The sequence below is a fragment of the Pagrus major genome, chromosome 6, assembly GCF_040436345.1.
Source record: "Pagrus major chromosome 6, Pma_NU_1.0".
NCBI lineage: Eukaryota > Metazoa > Chordata > Actinopteri > Spariformes > Sparidae > Pagrus > Pagrus major.
Window position 1 is genome coordinate 8,227,461 of NC_133220.1, and position 21,701 is coordinate 8,249,161.

Sequence of the window (21,701 nt, forward strand, 5' to 3'; positions counted from 1 at the left end):
CAGACGACACACACACAGCAGTTAGTTTCCAGTTGCTGAAGGGAGAAGACAGAAGAGAGCAGAGAGACACGATGTAGACCAGGTAGACAGGTGACCAGGTGAACAGGTATCAGGATCATCATGTCCATCAGTGTGAATCTGAGGAGGATCTCCAACCTGCCGGGACGATCTGACAGAAAGGTGGAACTCTCCTTCAGAGGTCAGTAACACACACTAACCTGTCGTGGATAAAATGCCTCGTTATGTTATATATTATTATATATTGTATAGATATTGTACACTCTACGTCCAAAAGTATGTGGACTACCCTTCTATAGTGTACTTTCAGTCACCTTCAGTCCTCCTGGTTTGTTCTCGGCTTCTCAACTCAACATCATACGAAGACATTTTATACAAAAGTGAGCTTCTAACTTTGTGACAGTTTGGCAGCTTCTTTAAATTTACTGAATTCAAAAATATACTTAAGTAAAGGTAGAGTAGTATTAATGGCAAAGTGGCCATTTATCAAAAGTGAAAGTGCTCTTGATGTAGACTGTTTCCTTTCACATTTTTATATTTGCCTGTATATAATACTGGATTACTAATTATTATACATGAACAAGTAAGTAGCATTTTAATGTTTGAGCTGGTCAATGTGGAACTCATTTTAAACAGTTTATATCATGTTTTTATTTAATCTGAAACACAAACTCCTGTAAAATAGATTCTAGTTGAGTAGAAGAGTCGATTAACATAAAATAGAAAGTTCCTAAATGCACCTAAACCTTTGTTTACCTTTCCTGTTTCAACGACAGGTGAAACAACAGCAGAGTCATGTGTTGTTGTTTGTATTTACTGACTCTGATGTTTGAATCAATGACTGTCCGGCCACTGCAGCTCAGCAAAGAAATATTGTCCAGGGAAACACAAGGAGGAAATTTTACACTTAAATGTCGTTAACTTTGGAAGATATCCTCTTGGTTTGACTAAGTCAGACTGTGTGAATTTAAACTGCAGATAAACTTTAGAGGACTGAATATTTCAATGGGAGCATGTTGGAAATCTGTTGGTGGCCAGTATGAACAGGAGGAATGATTACAGGGAGCAAAAATGTATTTAAAACAGTTCATATCAGCACCTGACTATTGTATTAATGACTTGTGAAAAATGTGAACCTGTCCTTTAAGACTGCAAGTGTGTAAGACTGTGGTGTATTTACTGTAGATGCTCAGACTTTTGGACTGTTTTATTAAAATACTTGAGTTTTACTTGTAACAGAAGCTTTTACTTGAGTAAATGAACCAAGTACTTCTTCGTTAAAGGATAAGTTCACCATAAAATGAAAATTCAGTATTCTTCACAGCAAACAACAAAAGCAAAAAGCTCATCCGACATAATCCAAGTCTCCGAGAGCCCCGAGATCGACGTCATTTACACCCCTTTAAGCTAAAACCTCGATTGTAGCTGCTAGGCTGACAGCACTCGCCCCGTCTGAAGTGGGTGCCCGAGCTCAACCGTGTGTTGAGGGTGTAAATAAAGTCTCTTCAGCTCAATTTGGGATCCTGCGACTTCCAGACGCTTTGTGGACACCTGGGAGTCCGTCATCAAGGGCCACCTGTGTTGTAATCCTCCTTTGTGTTTTTAAAATGTGTTTCTAGTCAATTTAAAATCAATAGTGAAGTTTGTGTCGTCAGCCAGCATCACCCGGATGCATCAGCACTGTTGCTATGGTTACCCGTCTGTCTGTCTGTCCTCCAGGTTTCACCCATAAAACCAGAGTCCTGCAGTGTGAAAACTTGGCTATCTTCAACGAGGTCAGTAAACCACGTCACTGAGGACATAATCAGACCAATCAGAGCACAGGACAGGGTGATGATGTCATCATTATAACCAGTCAGGAAAAAACATTTAGACGACAAGTTAAGATCAGGGCCCTTCTCCTGACGACAGTCTGTACTTTTGAGTTACAGTTCAGTTAGAAACAGCTGTGAGGATGATGAGCTGCTGAGATTTCAGATCACATGACCCTCATCATGTTTCTCCTGTGTGTGTGTGTGTGTGTGTGTTACAGCAGGTAGCTGCAGCTGTTTGTCTGCTTCAGATTGAAAACTATTTTAATGTTGCTGATAGGAAACTGTACCACTCCTACTGAACACACACGAACTCACAACCTCTCCTTCAGCACACACACACCTTCAGCTGACGTGATTCTGTTTTATTCTGCTGCGCTCGGTGGAGCCCAGCGAGGCTCCGCGAGGAAACAGCAACCACCAAAACCAACGCAAGAGGAAGAATTCATGCTTCTTCTTCTTCTTCTTCTTCTTCTTCTTCTTCTTCTTCTCATTATTATTAACTATTCGATGGATTGTTTTGAGATTTAACGCAGACCTTCATGGTCCCCAGAGGATGAACGTTCATGACGGTGGTGATCCTCTGACTTTTCCGTGAAATGTTTTCACAAGTATTGTACAGTTTTGCTATGAATTTTGGTACAGGCATTTATAATCCTCAGAGGATGAACTGTAATAACTTTGATGACTTTGAAACCATTTTTGTGATGACTAAACCAGGTATTTTAGGCCAAAACAATGACCCTAACCAAGTTGTTTTTGTGCCTGAACCTAACCAGAGCATAAGCACATTGTCGTCACAACATAAAATAGAAAAATTGAAGTTGCAACATAAAGAAATGTAAATTTTCAACACATCCATGGTGTGCTGAAACGTGCACTGCCGACAGTCCTCTGTCTGTTTACACAGGCTCACTGTTACGTACCTAAAAATTGGAAGAAAGTAGACTTTAAGTGTGAAACTTTCACTGAAACATCTTCTCTGTAGACGAGCTGTTAACCTGTCTCCTTTCTTCACTCTGTCAGTGAATGATAGACACTCAGTAGTCGACTCTAACATGAGCAGTAAATCGAGTTTCCAGACATTAAGAAACTTGACGTGGTGAAGTTACAGATCGCTGCAGAAGTAGCTGGTTCACAGTAGTAAATGGGAGAGACACGAAAAATGAAACATTTCTGCATCAGACTGATGACGTTCTCCAGGAAACAAACTTTATTACGTGATTTCAAGAAGCAGAAACAACATCACCACCTATTTGTTGACACAAGCTCTGCTGACCTGTGAGATTATGTAAATTACAGTAACCACTGTGTGACGTGAGCACAGCCGTGAGTCTCTGAGCTACATTTCTGTGTGCAGCCACTGAGTCAGGCTGCTGTTTGCTCTTCAGGTGTGACCAGGTGCTTTTCTGTGTGTGTGTGTGTGTGTGTGTGTGTGTGTGTGTGTGTGTGTGCCTAAACTTAGCACATAGTAATAAATGGTTGTATAGAAAACTCTAGTTTGAGTTTTTCTCTGTTGTAGTTTGCAGTTTTCCTGATATTAACACAGCAGCTGTGTCTCAGGAGGAGATCACCCCGTGATCAATGACCAACACACTCAGGAGTGTGTTGGTCATTGATCGCGGGGCTGAGCTGAGCAAGACACTGAACCTTAAACCTCACATCCAACATCACGGACCATCTTTGTTACCATCTCCCCTCATATATCTGATGTATGACCACCTGTTATCATGTGACTAAAGTTTTGTGCAGGGTCACTTGAGCCATTTCTATCGGCTGAAGAAGGCTGTGACATTTCGGAGCATTAAGGAAACAACGAGGAAAGTAACCTGTGTGTGTGTGTGTGTGTGTGTGTGTGTGTGTGTGCAGCATTTCCGTTGGCCTCACTATGGTAAAGTGATCAGAGATGAAGTTTTGTCCATCAGTGTTTACAACTACAGTAAAGTCTTCTCCAACAGGTAACACACACACACACACACACACACACATGCATACACACACACACAAGATACACATAAACGCATATTGTTTCAAATTCTAAAAATGTGTGTGTGTGTGTGTGTGTGTGTGTGTGTGTGTGTGTGTGTGTGTATAGACTGCTCGGTAAGCTGGTTGTCAGTCTCCAGCATGTTGTTACCTCAGGGAGGCTGTTGCTACGGGAACCGCTCACTGATGCTAACTACAGCCTGACTGATGTAAGTGCACACACACACACACACACACACACACACACACACACACACACTGTCGTATCACTTGTTGTTGTCTTTTGGTCTCACTTTGTCTTTCTGTAGATCTACATCGAGTTGGATATTCGGTATCATCCAGTTGAGGGAACAGCAGGAAGCTGGGACGGACTCGACTTCCTGAAAGTCGAAGAGGAGGAGGATGAGTAAGATCACCGAGAACTGGAGAAAAACTTCTCCAGTAAACTGTAAAAACAGCCGTCTCTAGTTGTTGTAACTGTTTTCGGTGATTTGAGACGACTTCTGTAAGTCCAGTACGGAGTTTTGATATTTTAGAAAATAAGCAGCAGTTGCTCATTCAGTCATGTTTTGTTACTTAAGATGGAAGACAGCTTTGTGGGACAGATAAATCCAGACATCTATCTATCTGATGTCTATCTGACCTAGAGCCATAGTCTGTCTTTGTGAAAGGACGTAATCAGGACAAATTTCGCCTCCCTTAACACAAAGATTGGCAGCAGAAGGAAACCGTTCGTCAAACTCTGAGAAAAGACAAAACAATCAACCTCCAACAAAAGGTCAGAGTGAACAAATGATTCTTGTTTCTCTTGTCATTTTGTTTCTCTTCCTTCGTCCTCAGATCAGCTCTGGTCATCAGGAATGACGGATTTGATGACCCTGAAAGGTGAGAAATTACATGACTCACACGTTCATCTTCCAAACCAGAGCTACTCGGTACTGATACTGATGTAAAAGATGATATTTGACAAGTTCAAGTATCAGTTGGATTCTAGTCTGAACACTCGAATTTGATCCTCATCCACTGGATCCTGTAAAGAAATCATCTTACCTCGATGTTGAGATGCAATCTTACATTTTGCTTCACTTCCCTGTGATAAAATAATCTAAACTCAAGGTTTACTTACTAGCTTTTCCCTGCGCTTTTAACTCTATCCCATTGGGGTTTGATTTCACCTTTAAATACAACAACTTATCATGTTTTCATCATGTAAGTGAAGGTCTGTTCTTTAGCCGTATGAAGACACCCACCCTTCTACCAACTCAAATCAAAGCACACTGAAAATGTCTCTCTCTCTCTCTCTCTGTCTCTTTCAGTCAGCTGACTGTCACTCGCCCAGGTCAGCTGGAGAGAGAGGCTCGGAGTCTGGGGCGAAGCCTGGTCAGGACTGGGGACGAAGATGAGGACGATGATGATGATTATGATGATGACCTGATGGACCTGGAGGCTTCCATTATCTTCACTCCTTTGCTGAGGTCTGGTTATCTTACTGTCTGTCTGTCTGTCTGTCTGTCTGTCTGTCGGTCTGTCTGTCTGTCTGTCGGTCTGCCTTCTGTCAACTCGTCCGTGTGTGTTTTTGTGTGTGTAGTCGCTGCAGGCCGATGACCAGAAGTGCTGCTGCTGCGGCGCCCAGAGTCCAGAGCTTCCAGGTGAGTTCATTCATCCATCCATTTTTGACTGCTTACAAAAGGTCGCCCAGGCATTGTTTTCTCCAGCCACCCCCTGAAGCTCCTCCTGGAGGATCCTGAGGTGATATTTAGCCCCTTACAGGCGCCGTCCCACTGATATGGGTTGGGTGACGAGGGTTCATTCAGTTCCAGCTGTTTTGTTGTGTGCGCGCAGGTGAATGTGAACATCCTGGAGGCTCAGAAGCTCGTTGGAGTGAACATCAACCCTGCAGTTTTCATCAGAGTGGGAAATCAGAAAAAAAACACAGCGACACAGAAATCCACCAACTGCCCCTTCTACAATGAGGTACAGCAGAGACGAGTACACTAGAATACACTAGAATACACTAGAATGCAGTACAGCGAAGTAAGATACAGACGTTTACCTGCTCTCCTCTTTCAGAACTTCCAGTTTGAGTTTCAGGAGAACCCACAGATCCTCTTTGATAAAGTCATCGAGATAAAGGTCAGTCGCACTGTTTCGTTGTTTGTTCATTTCTGTTTCCTGCTGTTGCCATGGTGAGAGACATGGGTGTGGCCAACGTGAACACCTGTAATGTCACCTCCTCTCAGGTGGTCCACAGGCGGACTCTGGCCTTCCTGATGACCCACATTGGAACCTTTAAGATTGACCTATCCACTGTGTACAACCAGCCAGGTACCAGTACTTCTCACGCTGCAGTACTCTGATCAAAATACTGCAGTACTGCCAGACAACTGTCCTTTCTGTATCTCCAGACCACCGCTTCTACCAGAAGTGGGCTCCTCTCACCGACCCAGCAGACACCAGGTCAGGGATCAAAGGTTACGTCAAGGCCAGTCTCAGTGTGCTGATGAAGGGCGAGGCTCTGAGCATACCCAGTCTGCCACCATCGTCCTCGAGCGGAGCCAGTGAGGACATAGAGAAGTCAGTGACAACACATTGAGAGTACTGTAATGGATCGTCAACATCGTTAACAAAAAAACAGCTGTGATGGTAGTCATGAATCAGCTGGTCCAACGTGGTTCTGAAGCTCGTTTGTTTTTCCTGCAGGAACCTGCTGCTTCCTCGTGGAATGGCCTCTGAGCGTCCGTGGGCTCGATTTCGTGTCCGGATCTACAAGGCAGAGGGTCTGCCCACCATGGAGGCGGGGCTAATGGCTAAGATGTCCAAGGTCACTGAACGGACAGTCTTCATTGATCCCTACGTACAAGTGACCTTTGCTGGACAACAGGTACTCAGACGTGTAAACGTTTTTGTTATTCAATTTTCATCCACCTTTTGAGGAACTCAGAAACTTAAACTGTGTTTCAACTGGAGGACCCAAACACTACTTTTAGTTCCTGTACAAAAGTTCCAGATCCCACAAACATTTATGCTCTGGGGGTGTTGGACTGTCTGATGGTTCATGAAATTTTGGGAGCCTACTGACCTTTATTTACTAGTTTTGTTCCTCTGGCTCCATAGTTCTTGGAGCCTTTTTGGTTGAAGATTTCTTATTATCTAGGAGTCGCTAAATTTGAAATTTTCCAAAAACTGTAGCCGACACTGTAAATTTTAAAAGTTGACTTTACTTTAAACAAAGTCAGGAAACGTATTACTTCAGAATAACCAATTAAAGAAGAATATTAAATTCTACTTTACTTGGTAATTTGGAGGTTCTGGTTTCCTTGACTTTTTTTTTAAGTAAGATCAGATTGAAGATCAGACAGTGTACCACGTGTTTGTGTGTTTGTGTGTTTGTGTGTGTCTGTTTGTCTGTGTGTGTATTTAGGGGGAGACGTCAGTTGCCAGCGCCACCAGCTGTCCAGTCTGGAACGAGGAGATTTCCTTCATTGAGCAGTTTCCTCCTCTGGCTCAGCGAATCAGAGTTCAGATCCTTGATGATGCCAAGATGGGAGACATCGCCCTGGCAACGCACTTCCTGGACCTTCAGCAGATTTCTGATCACACCAGGAACGGTGCGACCTGCAGTTTACACATTTTACAATACACAATCATTTTCTTTTTATCTAATGTTTCTCTACCTCACCCGCAGAGAGGAACCAGGTCTCTATCTGAAACTGGCTTTTATTAGAGACAGGCCTTTATTTTTTATTTGATCATGTTTCAGTAAGAAACCTTCTTGTTTTTTGTTATTCACAAATTAATACAAATTGATTCTCTCAATTAACTCAACACCTCTGGCTCATATACTTCACATCAAAAGTCTTTCAGTGTTTGAAGGGCACTTCTACCCTGTTTCCTGATAGGCTTTTAATTTGAAACATCTGTTGAGTTTAACTGACCGTAGTTTAGCAGCGACCAAAAGTAAATAGAAGTGACTGGAATCAGTGTTTAAAATAGAAACAGTTGTATGATATGACTCTGTTGTTGTGATGTTGGACCTGGTGCTGTTGAAGTGATGTGTGTGTACACTGTCTGTGACATGATTTTACAGTTTGAGCTTTTAAGGGAGACCAGCCTTTACTTGATTGTGACATTTTTTGAATAACAGCTTTAATTTGAAAATTATTGGTAACAGAACGATATCTGTCCGTCTGCAGGGTTTAACCCCACCTTCGGTCCATCTTGGGTTAACCTGTACGGTTCCCCTCAGAACTCTACCCTTGGAGACGTCCACCAGGTAAACCAGACATTTAAATCAATAATTCAACATTTTGGGAAACACATTTATTTACTTTTTTCATAGATTTAAATGGAGGATTGATACTATTCTTGTGTCTGTACAGTAATTTTAAGGCTACAGCCAGTGGCTGGTTAGCTTAGCATTGTGCTGTATTAACCCTGCTTTGTAGTGATCTTTTAGAACAGACTAAACAAAACTGATCCAGACCGAACTGGACTAACCATCTCTCCTCTCCAGGCTTTGAACGAGGGTCTGGGTGAAGGAATCTACTACCGTGGTCGAATCCTCCTTGGCCTCACTGTGGAGGTTTACTCCTCCCCCTCCGCCGTCACCGTGGATACAGGCTCAGCTGCCATGGGAAAGGTACCTCCTACTTTCTGTTTCTCAGGTTGTTACCCTGGCAACCACAGAATCTAATAAATCTTACGTGATCTTAATGATACTCCCCTGATCTCAGCATCTGATCTCAAATGACCCCACTGACTCTTATGTGACTCTCTCTCGTGTGTCCTCGAAGATGAAAGGAGCGCTGGGGAAGCTGAGACTGACGAAGAAGAGGAGCAGCAAGAAGAAGGAGAAGAGGGAAGGTCAGTCTGGTGAGGAGGAGAGGCAGGAGAAATCAGAAATACAACTTTTAAAGGGACACTGTGGTCATCATATAAGAATGTTGGTGAAACACAACGGAGAACAGTTTAATGTTTTTTTGTGCACAAACATAAATTAAAATGTAAATTCTCCTCAATGTGAGATAATCAGAGAGTACACTCCAACATATAGGTCTTCTCCACATGTATACAGATATATTTTTGAAAACTGAGATTTTTGTAGTTTATTAATCAGTTTGTTTACTTGCTGTCGTCATAGCGTCTCCAGCTGCCAGCGGATTGGTAGACGACTCAGGAGATGCAGGAGTTGAGGTACCAGAGGCCGTTACAGTGGAGGTCGAGGAGACTCATCCTCTCCCTGAGGTTAGTGAAGTCACCAACACCATCATCATCATCATCCCCTTTAAATAAACTGTTTTGGTTGTGTCTGTGATATCTAATAATTTATAATAAATGACTCCAATTTGTATCATTTCTACTTTGTTCTTCCAATGTTTCCTTTTTATGTTCACACACTTTTCCTGAAATTCGGTTTCTTTTTCTTCTTTCCCAAATTCTTTTTTCTCATTAGCACACTTCAAAAACATTTTCTCCATTTCTGCCTCTCCTCCTTCTGTCTTACTGTCTTCCTCCAATTTCTTATTTCCTTTTCTATATATTACAGTTGAAAGAGAAAAGAGAAGAGAAAGAATTGAAATGAAAATAAATCAGAAGGTGTTTCAGGTACAAAACAGAGGAATGACATCGAGCACTTCTCAGATTTTTCGTAATATTTTCTGTCTTCAGGGTTACCTGGGAGAGAGGGAGGACTTCCTGTTGTTTGCATCTCTGTTTGAAGTCACTATGATAGACCCGTCTGTGGGAACCAAACCGTTGAGCTTTGAACTCTCCATCGGTAAGTTGTGTACTCTATGTGCTGGATAAGACAGTTGGCTTACAGACACACCAACAACTTGCAGCACTTATTTTCATCATTCATCACAATTTACCAAAAATAATATCTTTCTCAGTTTTGGATGTGTGGACTAATTTTGGTTCAAAATGAGCTGATGTTTGCAAGCAACATTTTTGGCTACCTGGAGTTCAGATGTGGAATTTCATTTTCAACATCAAACCCTTGCGCTTCATCTTCCGTTCTGTTTCTGGCAGGGAATTATGGGAAGGCTGTCGAGGTTGGGAGATCCAAGAAGAGTCAGAGCAAGGAGGAGCTGAGGAGGAGCAGGGAGGATCTCAATGAGGAGGTGCAGGGTCTGCTGGAGTCAGAGGAGGAGCTGGACAAAGACGAGGTGCTGAGTCCCGAACCTGAGAACAGATCTGTGTCCGCTGCCATGAGACCGCAGCCCACCGAGTACGACAGGTAAGTAACTAGTGCACCTGCACAGGTAACTTCTACACAATGCATTCACTTTCTGCCACTTCTCCAAACTCAAGTCTGTCCGTCTGTCTGTCTGTCTGTCAGGTCGTTCCAGTGTCTTCCTCTCCAGCCCCCCTCTATAAGGCAGAAGCCTTGTCTGTTTATCTGGTGTCAGTTTGAGGATCACAGCTTTCGTCTCTATCAGGCGAACTGGCTCAACAAGATGGCCGACAGGCTGGTGAGAGTCAAGAGTTTCTTTATTCATTGATATGTAGAACACAATGCCTTCAAACTCTCATCACATTTCCTCCTCTGCTCCTCACGACTCTTTCAGGAGATCGGTCTCGATGAGGTGGAACGTCTCCTGAGGAGGCCGAAGAGTAAAGCTAAGGAGCGTTTGGTGGAGGTGCTGCTGGAGCTGGTGGCCTCCTGCAAGTAAGTCTACTCCTTCAGAAAATTAGATTAGATTTAGTTTGATCTGATTTGTCCACATGTCTGTCTTCTCTGTCTCTCTGCAGACAGTTCAGTGTTTACTCAGACAGGAGGTCTCAGTCTCGTCCCAACAACCTGGACAGATGCAGGAAGGAGTTCATCAAGAAGAATCTGGTGAGTGTCTCTCTTTCTACCTGTTGCCATCTACCTGTCTACCTGTCTGACTGTCTGTCTGTCTGTCTGTCTGTCTCCAGGTCTTGCTGGCCAGACAGGCAGTGAGGGCCAGGCGTAGAGTCACCAGGCGGACGGCCAAACAGCGTTTAATGGACGCCAGGAAACTCCTGAGGACACTCCGCAGACTGGCTAAAGAGGTCAGAGGTCACCATAGGTCACCACAATGATGTCACAGGTTACAACATGTTCTGAGGTCTGACACCTTTCCCTCCACCACCTTCTCTCCAGCCCCAAACTACCATCCCAGATGTATTTCTGTGGTTACTGAGTGGAAGAAAGCGATTGGCTTATGTCAGGATCCCCACCTACTCCATCATCTTCTCATTGGTGGAGGAGCAGAGGGGGCGGGACAGTGGCCGAGTCACCACCCTCTACATGAAGGTAACCGCTCCAACACTGATGTCTTTTAAAATCTTTGATGGAGCTCATGTTTCTGTCTCTAAAATCGTTGATGATACAAGTGATGCGTCCTGTTTTGGGATGGCCAAAAGATATAAGAAACACAAACTAATCACTGGGCTTTTATTTTGAAGGACAAGTTCAAATTTCTAAAAGGATTTTAAAGGCGTCTGGTGCAGTAAAATAAAAAGCAGCTGATGTCACTTGCTGTTTGCTATTCTGTCTCTAAAACCATGGATAGTGCTCACCGGTCTGTCTGTCTTTTTCAGTCTCCAGGAGGTTCAGCCAGCGAGATCTTTGCAAAACTGGAGGTCTACCTGTGGGTCGGTCTGGCCAAGTACAGCAAAGAGGCCATCACCTGCCTGCCAGAGGAGTTTCTGCCAGTTTATGAAGAGGAGGAGGAGGAGCAGAGGAGGCCGGTCCAACAGGGGAGGAGGAAGCTTCCTGTCAGTCTGTCCTGTCAGGGTGAGTCTGCTGAAACTCCAGCAGCTGGTTTAGATTCTGCACAGGATAAATGTTCAGGACACGGAAGTTTGTCATTGAATAGTTGTATTTGTACTTGTGATCCATGAAGCCATATCTGCACCTGGTCATGTAAAGGTAGACCTCTCTCTTTCTCTTTCTCTCTGCAGACAGCAGGTACTTCCAGCTACGATGTCACCTGTACCAGGGGCGTGGCCTGATGGCTGCTGATAGTGACGGCCTATCAGATCCCTTCGCAAAGGTCCTCTTCTCTACACAGTGCCAGGTCACCAAGGTAGATGCAACGCTCCCTCTGGTTTAAATGGTTGTAACTGTTGGGCACATTGATTTCAAATTTGTGGCACTGCACATGCATCGACCCGCTCTGTGAAATCAATCCAACAAATTACACTTTCGACTGTTGCTCACTGACAAACTGTCTGAAGTCTTCATGGTTTAGAAACATATCACAACACCAGTATTTTTCTCTTTTAAAATAAAATGTAGCTGGTTTACTGTAACCCGCCAATCAGAAACAAGCATGTGAATAATACCAGTAAACTGAACTTCATGTGTGTGTGTGTGTGTGTGTGTGTGTGTGTGTGTTCAGGTGCAGTCTGATACTCTCTCTCCAGCCTGGTGTGAGAGTTTGTTGTTTGACAGAGTTCTGCTGGAGGGAACGAAGGAGGAACTTCAACAAGACCTGCCCCTCATCATCATCAACATCTACAACTATGACCCCATGGTAACACCGGCGTCCTTCTTACCTTTGTTCCAAATCACATACTGTTTTTACCTTCAGTACGTACTTTACCTTGGGACGCAGCTGGATATGCAAACTCACAAAATCAACAGTGGTTCAACCAATTGGTGTCCTATGAGGAACTGCTGTCAGCTACAGGTGTGACGACCAGTGAGAGAAGTGACTGTTTGCTTTAAAACAACAATGGCGGCTCCTAAAGAGGTTAGCACAGCTACTAAGGCATCAGTTACATCAGAACTCGAGAGTATATTAGATTGAGAGAAGAGCAATAAATGGCACTGAAGGCTTTTCTTATCAGAAAAGACTCTTCCCTACTGTTGCATGCAGCACGCACCTTGAACGTTGACCCTCTTCTCGTGCATCTGCCACAGTCTGTAGCACGAAATGTAAAAAGAAAAAAGCATACTAAAAGACATCACATTGACCTTGGTGACTCAGTCGATGTGATGTATTTTTCACTGCACAGACGGTTGTGGGTCTGAATAGCCAGAAAAAACATGCTGGCAGTCTGCATTTGACATTGTAACAACCTGATGTGAGCAGCAGCCCGGTCTGACTAGGGCATGCTCGAATGTGTCCGCTGTCTTAGGCAGTTGGGTACGGCAACACCACTTGGAAGAGCCACATGCTGAAAAGCAGTAAAAGCGGAAATTTGTTCAGTTTTTGTTTACATTTGTTAAGTTAGTTTGTAATTATGATTATTTCAGCTACTGGGACATACTAAATTATTAGAAGGCAGCCCATGTAATCCTACATCCTGCTTCTGTCTCTATTTATGTGTGTGTGTGTGTGTGCAGGGAGGAGTGAAGCTTCTGGGTCGAGCCTTTGCTGAGCCGGAGTTTAAAACTGTGGAGCAGTACTACAAGAAACCGCTCCTCCGTTTCTATGACATCAACTTGGGGAGGGCGGCCGCTGGAGAGCTGTTGGCCTCCTTTGAGCTCATCGAGCTGGACTACTCTGGGTTTGGAGAGGTGACACTGCTGATTTTAGTAGTTTTTGAAAACTTTAATTTTGGCATTGTCTATAGCTGAGATGGGAATACTGTTTGATAGATCCTGCATGAAGGTTTGCTCCTAGCAGGTGATATAGAAAACTTCTCCGGACGCTTCTATGCTGACGACGCACATCTATTCTTCTCTTTCGCTCCCAGTAGACACTAAGGCAGAGGCACTAATCACCTGCCTGGCAGTCAAAAGTGAAACAAAGATTACAGTGCTGCTTACAATGTTTTGTTTACTGACAGGAATGATGGAGAAAAATCGCCAAAAGAGTTGTAATTACCCAGAATTATCCTTCAACGAACCACAATATAACAGTATACAGATTTTTCTTAGATAGTAAACAGAAAAAACTGTTTCCCCTCTGCAGCCCCGTCTGCCCAGCAGTGTGGACCCTCAGGATCTGACCTACTTGGAGGAGCAGAGATATTACGTCATCCCAGAAGGAGTCCGACCCGTTCTGAAGACCTTCAGGATTGAGGTCTCACACACACGCTGCCTTTGACATGTTGCAGATGTGTTTAAGTGTTTTATGGGACATCAGGCTGTTGAATCTGTGAGGTAACTGGGTCGTAAAGGATGCTACCTGTGCATTTTTGTGTTCAGGTGCTGTTCTGGGGTCTACGGGAGCTGAAGCGGGTGGAGCTGTTTGAGGTGTCGCGCCCCCTGGTGAAGATGGAGTGTGCAGGACGACAGCTGGAGTCTGAAGAGATCGAGAACTTCAAGACTCATCCGAACTTCAAAGAGCTGGTCCGCTACATCGACGTGGTCAGTGTCTGATCCACATATCTGACTTAAAGAGATGCTGATATGACGCAGAAACACGGCTAACTTCCTCCTTCCTGTTTTCCTCTTCCTGTGTTTGGTCCAATCAGGAGCTGCCGGAGCAGGCCTACCTCCACCCTCCTCTGACGTTATTCGTGGTGGAGCATCGGGCATTCGGTCGACTCGCTCTGGTCGGGTCGTATGTGGTTCAGAGCCTCATGGATTACGCCCCACCTGAGCTCGGGGGGGAGCCAGACGAGGAGGAGGAGGAGCCAAAACCAAAGGGTAAGAGTGAGTAAAGAAGTAGTGAAGGTAGGATTCACAGAAGTACTGTCTACTTAAAGGTAGTTTTTTGTTTATTCAGCAATCGGTCAATTATGTTTGCACAATTGAACTAGAATGTGAATTGATTCAAATGTATCCAGTGAGTTCGACAAAGATCGACAAACATCAATCTGAAGTCTGAAGCTCTGTGACTGAGTGTTTCTCACAGCTGTGCTCTCTGGGATTCGTACTTCAGTTCTCATGAACACAGTCTGTCTTTGTGTCTCTCCAGTGAGGAAGACCATGATGCCAGTCACTCCTCTGACATCAGTGAAGAAAATTGGACTCAGCGGTCTGTCAATTAAACAGTCAAAGATTCCCCTCAACCCCATCAAGCTGGTTAATGTACGTATGTTAAACTCTCCCACTTCCTCCTCTGTGTTAAAAACATAAAACCTGAAACTGTTCAGACAAATCGAATCCATGTTTCACTTTTAAGAATGAAATAATGACTTGACACTTTGCCCCCTCAGGCTCCTCTGAAGAAGCTGATGAAGGGCGGCGAGGAGCTGGAGGAGGAGCTGCCTGAGAAGGAGGAACTGGACTGGTGGTCCAAATACTACGCGTCAATGGAGGAGATGGAGAGACAGGTGAGACACTGATTTACTTGTCTGTCAGGGACCGACATGTAATATTATGTTGTCTGAATAAGACATGTTAAAACTGAATTTCTTTACATTGAATATGTGATATACACGTCAGCTTTAAATACCAGAATAACTACAACAATAGATTGCTCACCATGTCTGATGTGTTGACCGTCTGCAGGCTGCTGAGGAGATGGAGGCGGAGGAACAAGCAGAAACAGGTGAAGTTTTAACTTCTACTTTGGTATTTCAGTGATAATAATGTGTATTTTAAAATATGTGTCTGTTGAATAGAAATATGCTGAGAGTTGACGGTAAGCTGAAGTGTCTTCAGCTGCAGTTCCTCTAATGTCCACTTGATGATGCTCTGGTGAAACAAGACAATGTGAAAAAACTTGTCTCTGCAAATAAAAAGTCAGCGTAGTTTTTTCCTGTTTCTATTAAAGTTATTCATCTTTTATGGCTACAAATAGATACATTCCCTCATCACTGTGCTTCCTGCTGTGCTTAAAAATGAAAAATAGTCTTAAAAAGACACACAATACATCTTTCACACACTTGCTTTCAAAACAAATGAACGCACTAGCCAGATCAAGATGTTTATGACAGGAGGAGGTAGTGCTCATACCACTTTTATCCACAGGGGCCGCCAGAATCAACACAAAATTAAAGTTCCTTCGAGCTCCTTTAAGATTTGAACTAAGGGGCTCAAACCAGGAAACAGACGAAGACCAAAAAGTGCTATAAATATGTGGACATAGATGAAGCGCTGCACGATGCAGTGAAACATAAGAGAAACCATGATCTAAAAAATATGAACAATGTTACAAGAATTGTGTTTGTTGTCTGTTTTTTTCAGATGGAGGGAATCTGACCATGGCAAACATTGAGGATGAGGAGGAGGATGTTGTGGTGGTAGAGATCGAGCCTCCCAAACGCAAGAAGATTTCCACACTAAAGGTGTGAGGTCACCGTTTACAGTCCAGTCCGTCAGTCCAGGCTGCACTTAAGAGTCTTTTTTTCTCTCATTAGACAGACTGTAATTCGAACCAGATCCCGGATCGGACTTTTGGATTCAGTTTGTTCAGAACATAATTTTCCTGACAGTCTGAATCATGATGTTGACGGACAGATGAGTGGAGGCAGAACAGATATGATGTAATCTTCTGTGTTTTTGTGCGTGTTCAAGCTGTATGGAGGTGATCTGGAGTCAGAGTTCAGTCAGTTTCAGGACTGGCTGCAGATCTTCCCGCTGTATAAAGGCAGAGCATGTGGTGAGGATGACGACGAGGATGAAGAGGAGAGGCTGATGGGAAAATACAAGGTATGGTAGATGGAAACTCTGTCTGTTACTTTAAAGATACATTTTTTTCTATACTGTCCATTAGGGATGAGTGAATACACCATTAGCACCATTACAGCCTCAGAGTTGAGCTGATCAATGTTTGTGATCACACGAGTAAGAGAAATATCTACAAACCTGAATGAATGAAGTTCACTCAGCTCCCACTGAGGATTTTTCTTTATAATGAGTACGAGGACATTGACAGACTTTACTTAGGACATTATCTTTACTGGATACTCGTCCCAGCTGAGTACTACTCCTCTCCCTCTGCAGGGCTCCTTCCTGGTTTATCCGATTGATTCAGGAGATGAAGAAGACACAAAGTGTCAGATCACTAATGGAGTCCCCAAAAATACAGCCATCAAAGTCTTGGTCCGAGTCTACATCATCAAGGTATCTATCTATCAATCTACAGCCTGTCTTTGTCTCGTACTCACTTGAACAGTCCAACATTTTATATCATATATATCTTATGTTATATTCACAGTGTCCCTGCCTACAGCTGCCTTATTGGTTAACAGTATTGGTATAATGCAGTGTTAATGTTATACTGTCTCTCTGTTTGTGTCCTTCAGGCCACTAATCTGGCTCCCACGGACCCGAATGGTAAAGCCGACCCATATCTGGTGGTCCGAGTTGGACAGCAGAGTCAGGACACCAAAGATCGATACATCCCGAAACAGCTCAACCCCACGTTCGGAGAGTCAGTGCCTGTCTGTCTACCTGCACCTGTCCGACACTCTCTGACTGTCTGTCTGACTGTCTCTTATCTCTGACACTGTCTTTCAGGGTGTTTGAATTCACAGTGTCCTTCCCGCTCGAGACAGAGTTGGTCGTCAGAGTACTGGACCACGATCTCGTGGGGGCTGATGATGTCATTGGAGAGACGCATGTTGACCTGGAGAACCGGTTCTACAGCCGCCACAGAGCCTCCTGTGGACTGGCTCTGTACTATGACACGTTAGTACCACAACTACATCATGTTAGTCTCAGATCTGTGACACACTGGTACCAGAACTTGGACACAAAGGAAACAGTGCTACAATGTTAGAACCAGTATTGTGACACTTTAAACATTTACCTGTACCTCTGCTTGTCTCTCTCTCCAGTAACGGCTACAATATGTGGCGCGATGCGAAGAAGCCGTCGGCCATCTTGGCTGAGCTCTGCAGGAAGAACGGCATCCTGTCTCCAGAGTACAGAACATCTCAGGTCAAAGTCCTCAACAAAATTTTCAAGATCCCACCTGACGCTACACCTGAAGGTAGGATAGACATACAGGACAGATGCAGTTAGTCATTCAGTAAGAGATTATATATTCTGAGGTGTCATTATATGTTAAAATAATGTACAAAGTGGAAGGGGACAGTCCATAATTGTCCCTCTGTGGACACAAATATGCATAATCATGTCCCACTGCTTGTTCTCTATCACTGCTACTATCACTGCTGACACAATAGTACCACTGCAGCTCCCCTCACACTGCAGTAACCTCCAGCTGTGCGAGCTCTAATAAGACTCTCAGTAGTAACAGTGTGAACAGCCCTGACAGCAGTGTTGTTGTTATCAGCTCTGCTGAAGAAGAACCAGCGTTCTCCAGAGGAGCAGGCAGAGATGGAGGAGCATGCAGCCCTGAGCGTGCTGCAGCGCTGGGGGGAGATGAACGAGTTCCTCCCTGGAGCTCGTCCTCTGGTCCCAGAACATGTGGAGATCCGGTCCCTGCTGAACCAGGACAATCCTGGACTGCCACAGGTGAGAACAACACAAACAATTACTACAGTATGAACAGTCTTAGCAACAGTAATGACAACATATCACTACTCACATTACTACATGTGTATATGTTTCAGGGTTACCTTCACATGTGGGTGGACATGTTTCCCACGGACATCCCGGCTCCGCCCCCTGTTGACATCAAGCCCCGCCTACCCGAACAGTAGGTCGACACACTTTGAAATACAGTCCAATAACACAGAGAAGGAGTTACTATGGAGAGCGGAAGTCACGCCCCTTCCTCTGGACCTCATGGGACCTTATTTCATGAAAATGTTGTACAATAGTCGATGAGGAGAGACAAATCATTTTTTGATCCTGATTGAATTGTGCCACGAGTCACACATATGATGTTTAAAAGATAATTACCTAAGTCAAGAGAGTTTCTGTTTGTCGTAAATAAGGTAAAATCTCATCTAGTTTTGTGTTAAACGCTCAGTGAACTACATCGTCTCGCTCAACACACGTCGCCAACACCAACATGGCTGCCAGCTCGGCACATTCAATTCAAACGGGATCAAAAGATGATTTGTCTCTCTTCATTCACTACCAGACAAAGTTTTTCCGAAATAAGGTCCCATGAGGGAAACCGGACGGGGCGGGACTTCGTCTCTCTATATTTAACCTTTATTGTTGTTTCCATGACGACAGGTACGAGCTTCGTGTGATCATCTGGAACACTGATGACGTGTTTCTGGACGATGTCAACCCGTTCACCGGTGACCCGTCCTCAGACATCTACGTTAAAGGGTTAGATTCACACACACACACACACACACACAAACACACACACACGTCAACGGATACAGACAAGAGATGGTCAACTAAGACTTTTTCCTTCCTCTCTGAACTCTTGTGAAATGTTTTGCGAAATTGCAATCGTGTTTTCTTCTTCAACAACGACAACAATGTTTTATCACATTATCTGTTGTATTTATTGGCCAGACTTTCACCCATACTGGTAAATAGGCAATAATATATACTTCCCAATAAAGGGACGATATTTATTGTGCATCTCTAGTTTCTTTTCAATTAAGATAAGACAGACCGTTATTTATCCAGAGGGAAATTGTCGTGCAGCAGTTGCAGTATGGTACGAGGACTAATTAGTGTTTGCACTATTTGTTTATTTCAATCATAAACTGGTGATGATGCTGACTTTATATCCAGGACCTGTTAGCTTTAGCTTCGGGCTAAAGGGAGTGGACAGGGCTTGATGAACTAATGAGGCATTTCTGCTCTCTGCAGCTGGATAAAGGGGCTGGAAGGAGAGAAACAGGAGACTGACGTCCACTTCAGCTCTCTGACTGGAGAAGGAAACTTCAACTGGAGATTTGTGTTCCGCTTCGACTACCTCCCTACTGAGGTACACACCTGAACCTGGCCATTATACTGACCTCCTGACCTTTGCTCTTCTGCCTCTCTAAAACCGCAACTAATCATTATTTTCCATCTTGATTAATCTGTCTACTGTTGAATAAATGTCCTCCTCCCGTCCTGTAGAAAGAGGTGGTGTATAAGAAGAAGGAGTCCTTTTTCTCTCTGGAGGAGTCAGAGTTTCGACAGCCGGCCGTTCTGACGCTGCAGGTCTGGGACTACGACCGCATCGCTGCCAACGACTTCCTGGGTGAGAAACAAACAGACAGCATTAAAAAAATCTCAAATATTTTCAAAGAAAAAAAGGTAAATGTCTTCTGTTCCTCTTCCTGCTTCAGGCTCTATAGAGTTACGCCTCAGCGACATGGTGCGAGGGGCGAAGTCGTCCGGTAAGTGTACGATCGACATGGCGAAGGATCGGGCCGGCCCTCGACTCTCCATCTTCCGTGCCAAGAAGATGAAGGGCTGGTGGCCGCTGACCCGTTTGAAGACGGCCGAGGACTTTGAGAGGGAGGAGAAGGAGAAAGAGGAGGCCAAGAAGAAGGGAAAGAAGAAGAAGAAGAAGAAGGACAAGAGGAGCAAGATGAAACCGGAGGAAATCCAGTACACCGACAGCAGCGGCAACACTTTCCTGCTCATGGTACAAAAACACATAATATAATAATACTAATACTAATGCTGGTATTATTCTATGTCATGGAACAAAATGTAAAAAGCCTTTAAGCTTGTGTTCAGATGTTTAACCGATAACCGATTAAAAAACACTCGTAGTCTTTGAGACGAAGGAACTGGAAATGTAAAAATGTGTGTGTGTGTGTGTGTGTGTGTATGTGTGTGTGTGTGTGTGTGTGTGTGTGTACAGGGGAAGGTGGAGGCAGAGCTTCAGCTGGTGACATTAGAGCAGGCGGAGGCCAACCCTGTGGGACGAGCCCGCAAAGAGCCGGAGCCTCTGGACAAACCAAAGTATGACTTCACACACACACACACACACACACACACACACACACACACACACACACACACACACAGTGATTGGACCTGCTGTAGACTCAGTCCAGGTGTGAACAGGTGTAAACTGTCTCCTGTCCTCCCTCTAGTCGTCCCACCACCAGCTTCACCTGGTTCGTCAACCCGATGAAGACCTTCATCTTCCTCATCTGGAAGAAGTTCAAGAAGTTCATCATCGCCATCCTCATCCTCGCCATCCTCGCCATCTTCCTCTTCCTCATCCTCTACACTCTGCCCGGGCAAATCTCCACCCTCATTATCCACGGATGAAGACCCCTGCAGGAAGTCTTCGTCGTCTTGTCCTGGACGTAACAGACCGTCTGCACTGATCCAGTTTACGACTGACTGAAGTTTCATTTAACCTGATTTCTGTGGAGCCAATCAGTAAAACTCATGATTTAACGTGTTTACACTGACTGAACCGCATTACCCAGAATCCTCATTATTATGAACACAGCCTGGGTCATGGAGGAATAATCAGGGATTCTCCGTCACTAGAGGAAATTACCAGACACATTACTGCAGATTGAAGTCACATGTTTATGTTGTGTAAATTAAAGATGGTTTGCAGCGTTGGATAGATTTGTGATAAATCAGCACATTTCTGAAACATAAACTTTAACTTTGTTGTGTACAAGTGTAGGTTTGTTTAGTGAATATAGTTGTGTTTGCAAATTTTGTATTTTCAAAGTAAATACATTCATGTTTTTGTTTGATTTTGCACTGACTCAGAACTGATTCACAAATATGTTTAATAAATTTGACTTTTAAGGGTTAGAGGAGTGAAATAAAAGTCAGGGTCGGACTTCATGTCGTCTTCAGGCTGAGCAACAGGAAGTGAGAAATGGTTTGTTTACAGACGCTCGCTCTGATTGTTTCCTCTCAGACTCTGATGATGTTTGAATGTTGCCTCAGAGACTAGACGGGAAATGATGATGGAAAATGTAGTATGAGGTTCAGTTTGTGCCACAAATATGTCAACTATCAGATAACACTGGTGAGTTATTTTACGTTACACTAACAGCGCGGCTCAGTCAGTCTGACCACCACTTTGGTATATAATGAAATATCTGTACGACTATTGGATGGATTCCTGTGACAGTTTGTACACAAGTTCATGTCCCCCAGAGGATGAACCTTACTGACTTTTCCTTTGAGGTTCACATTTGTGGATTTGAGTAAAA

The 21,701-nt window shown here is 44.0% G+C and overlaps 1 protein-coding gene across 1 annotated transcript; it reads left to right on the top strand.

Moving 5' to 3' along the window:
- The first annotated feature begins 120 nt into the window (after positions 1–120).
- fer1l4 (fer-1 like family member 4) lies at positions 121–20,787 on the top strand. Its single transcript, XM_073469240.1, has 49 exons — positions 121–199; positions 1,738–1,793; positions 3,699–3,787; positions 3,925–4,024; positions 4,124–4,221; positions 4,656–4,700; positions 5,132–5,290; positions 5,404–5,464; positions 5,658–5,789; positions 5,886–5,948; positions 6,056–6,140; positions 6,221–6,389; positions 6,516–6,696; positions 7,237–7,423; positions 8,009–8,088; positions 8,329–8,454; positions 8,609–8,678; positions 8,956–9,059; positions 9,483–9,591; positions 9,846–10,053; positions 10,156–10,288; positions 10,385–10,485; positions 10,569–10,656; positions 10,737–10,853; positions 10,945–11,097; positions 11,385–11,580; positions 11,748–11,872; positions 12,188–12,322; positions 13,138–13,311; positions 13,709–13,819; positions 13,945–14,106; positions 14,214–14,388; positions 14,660–14,772; positions 14,901–15,017; positions 15,196–15,235; positions 15,874–15,974; positions 16,204–16,338; positions 16,633–16,752; positions 16,935–17,062; positions 17,149–17,319; positions 17,469–17,623; positions 17,930–18,111; positions 18,210–18,295; positions 18,784–18,882; positions 19,381–19,498; positions 19,636–19,759; positions 19,848–20,149; positions 20,372–20,472; positions 20,607–20,787. Exons 1-49 carry the CDS (start codon positions 121–123, stop codon positions 20,785–20,787), a joined length of 6,144 nt encoding a protein of 2,047 aa, XP_073325341.1.
- The last annotated feature ends 914 nt before the right edge of the window (positions 20,788–21,701 follow it).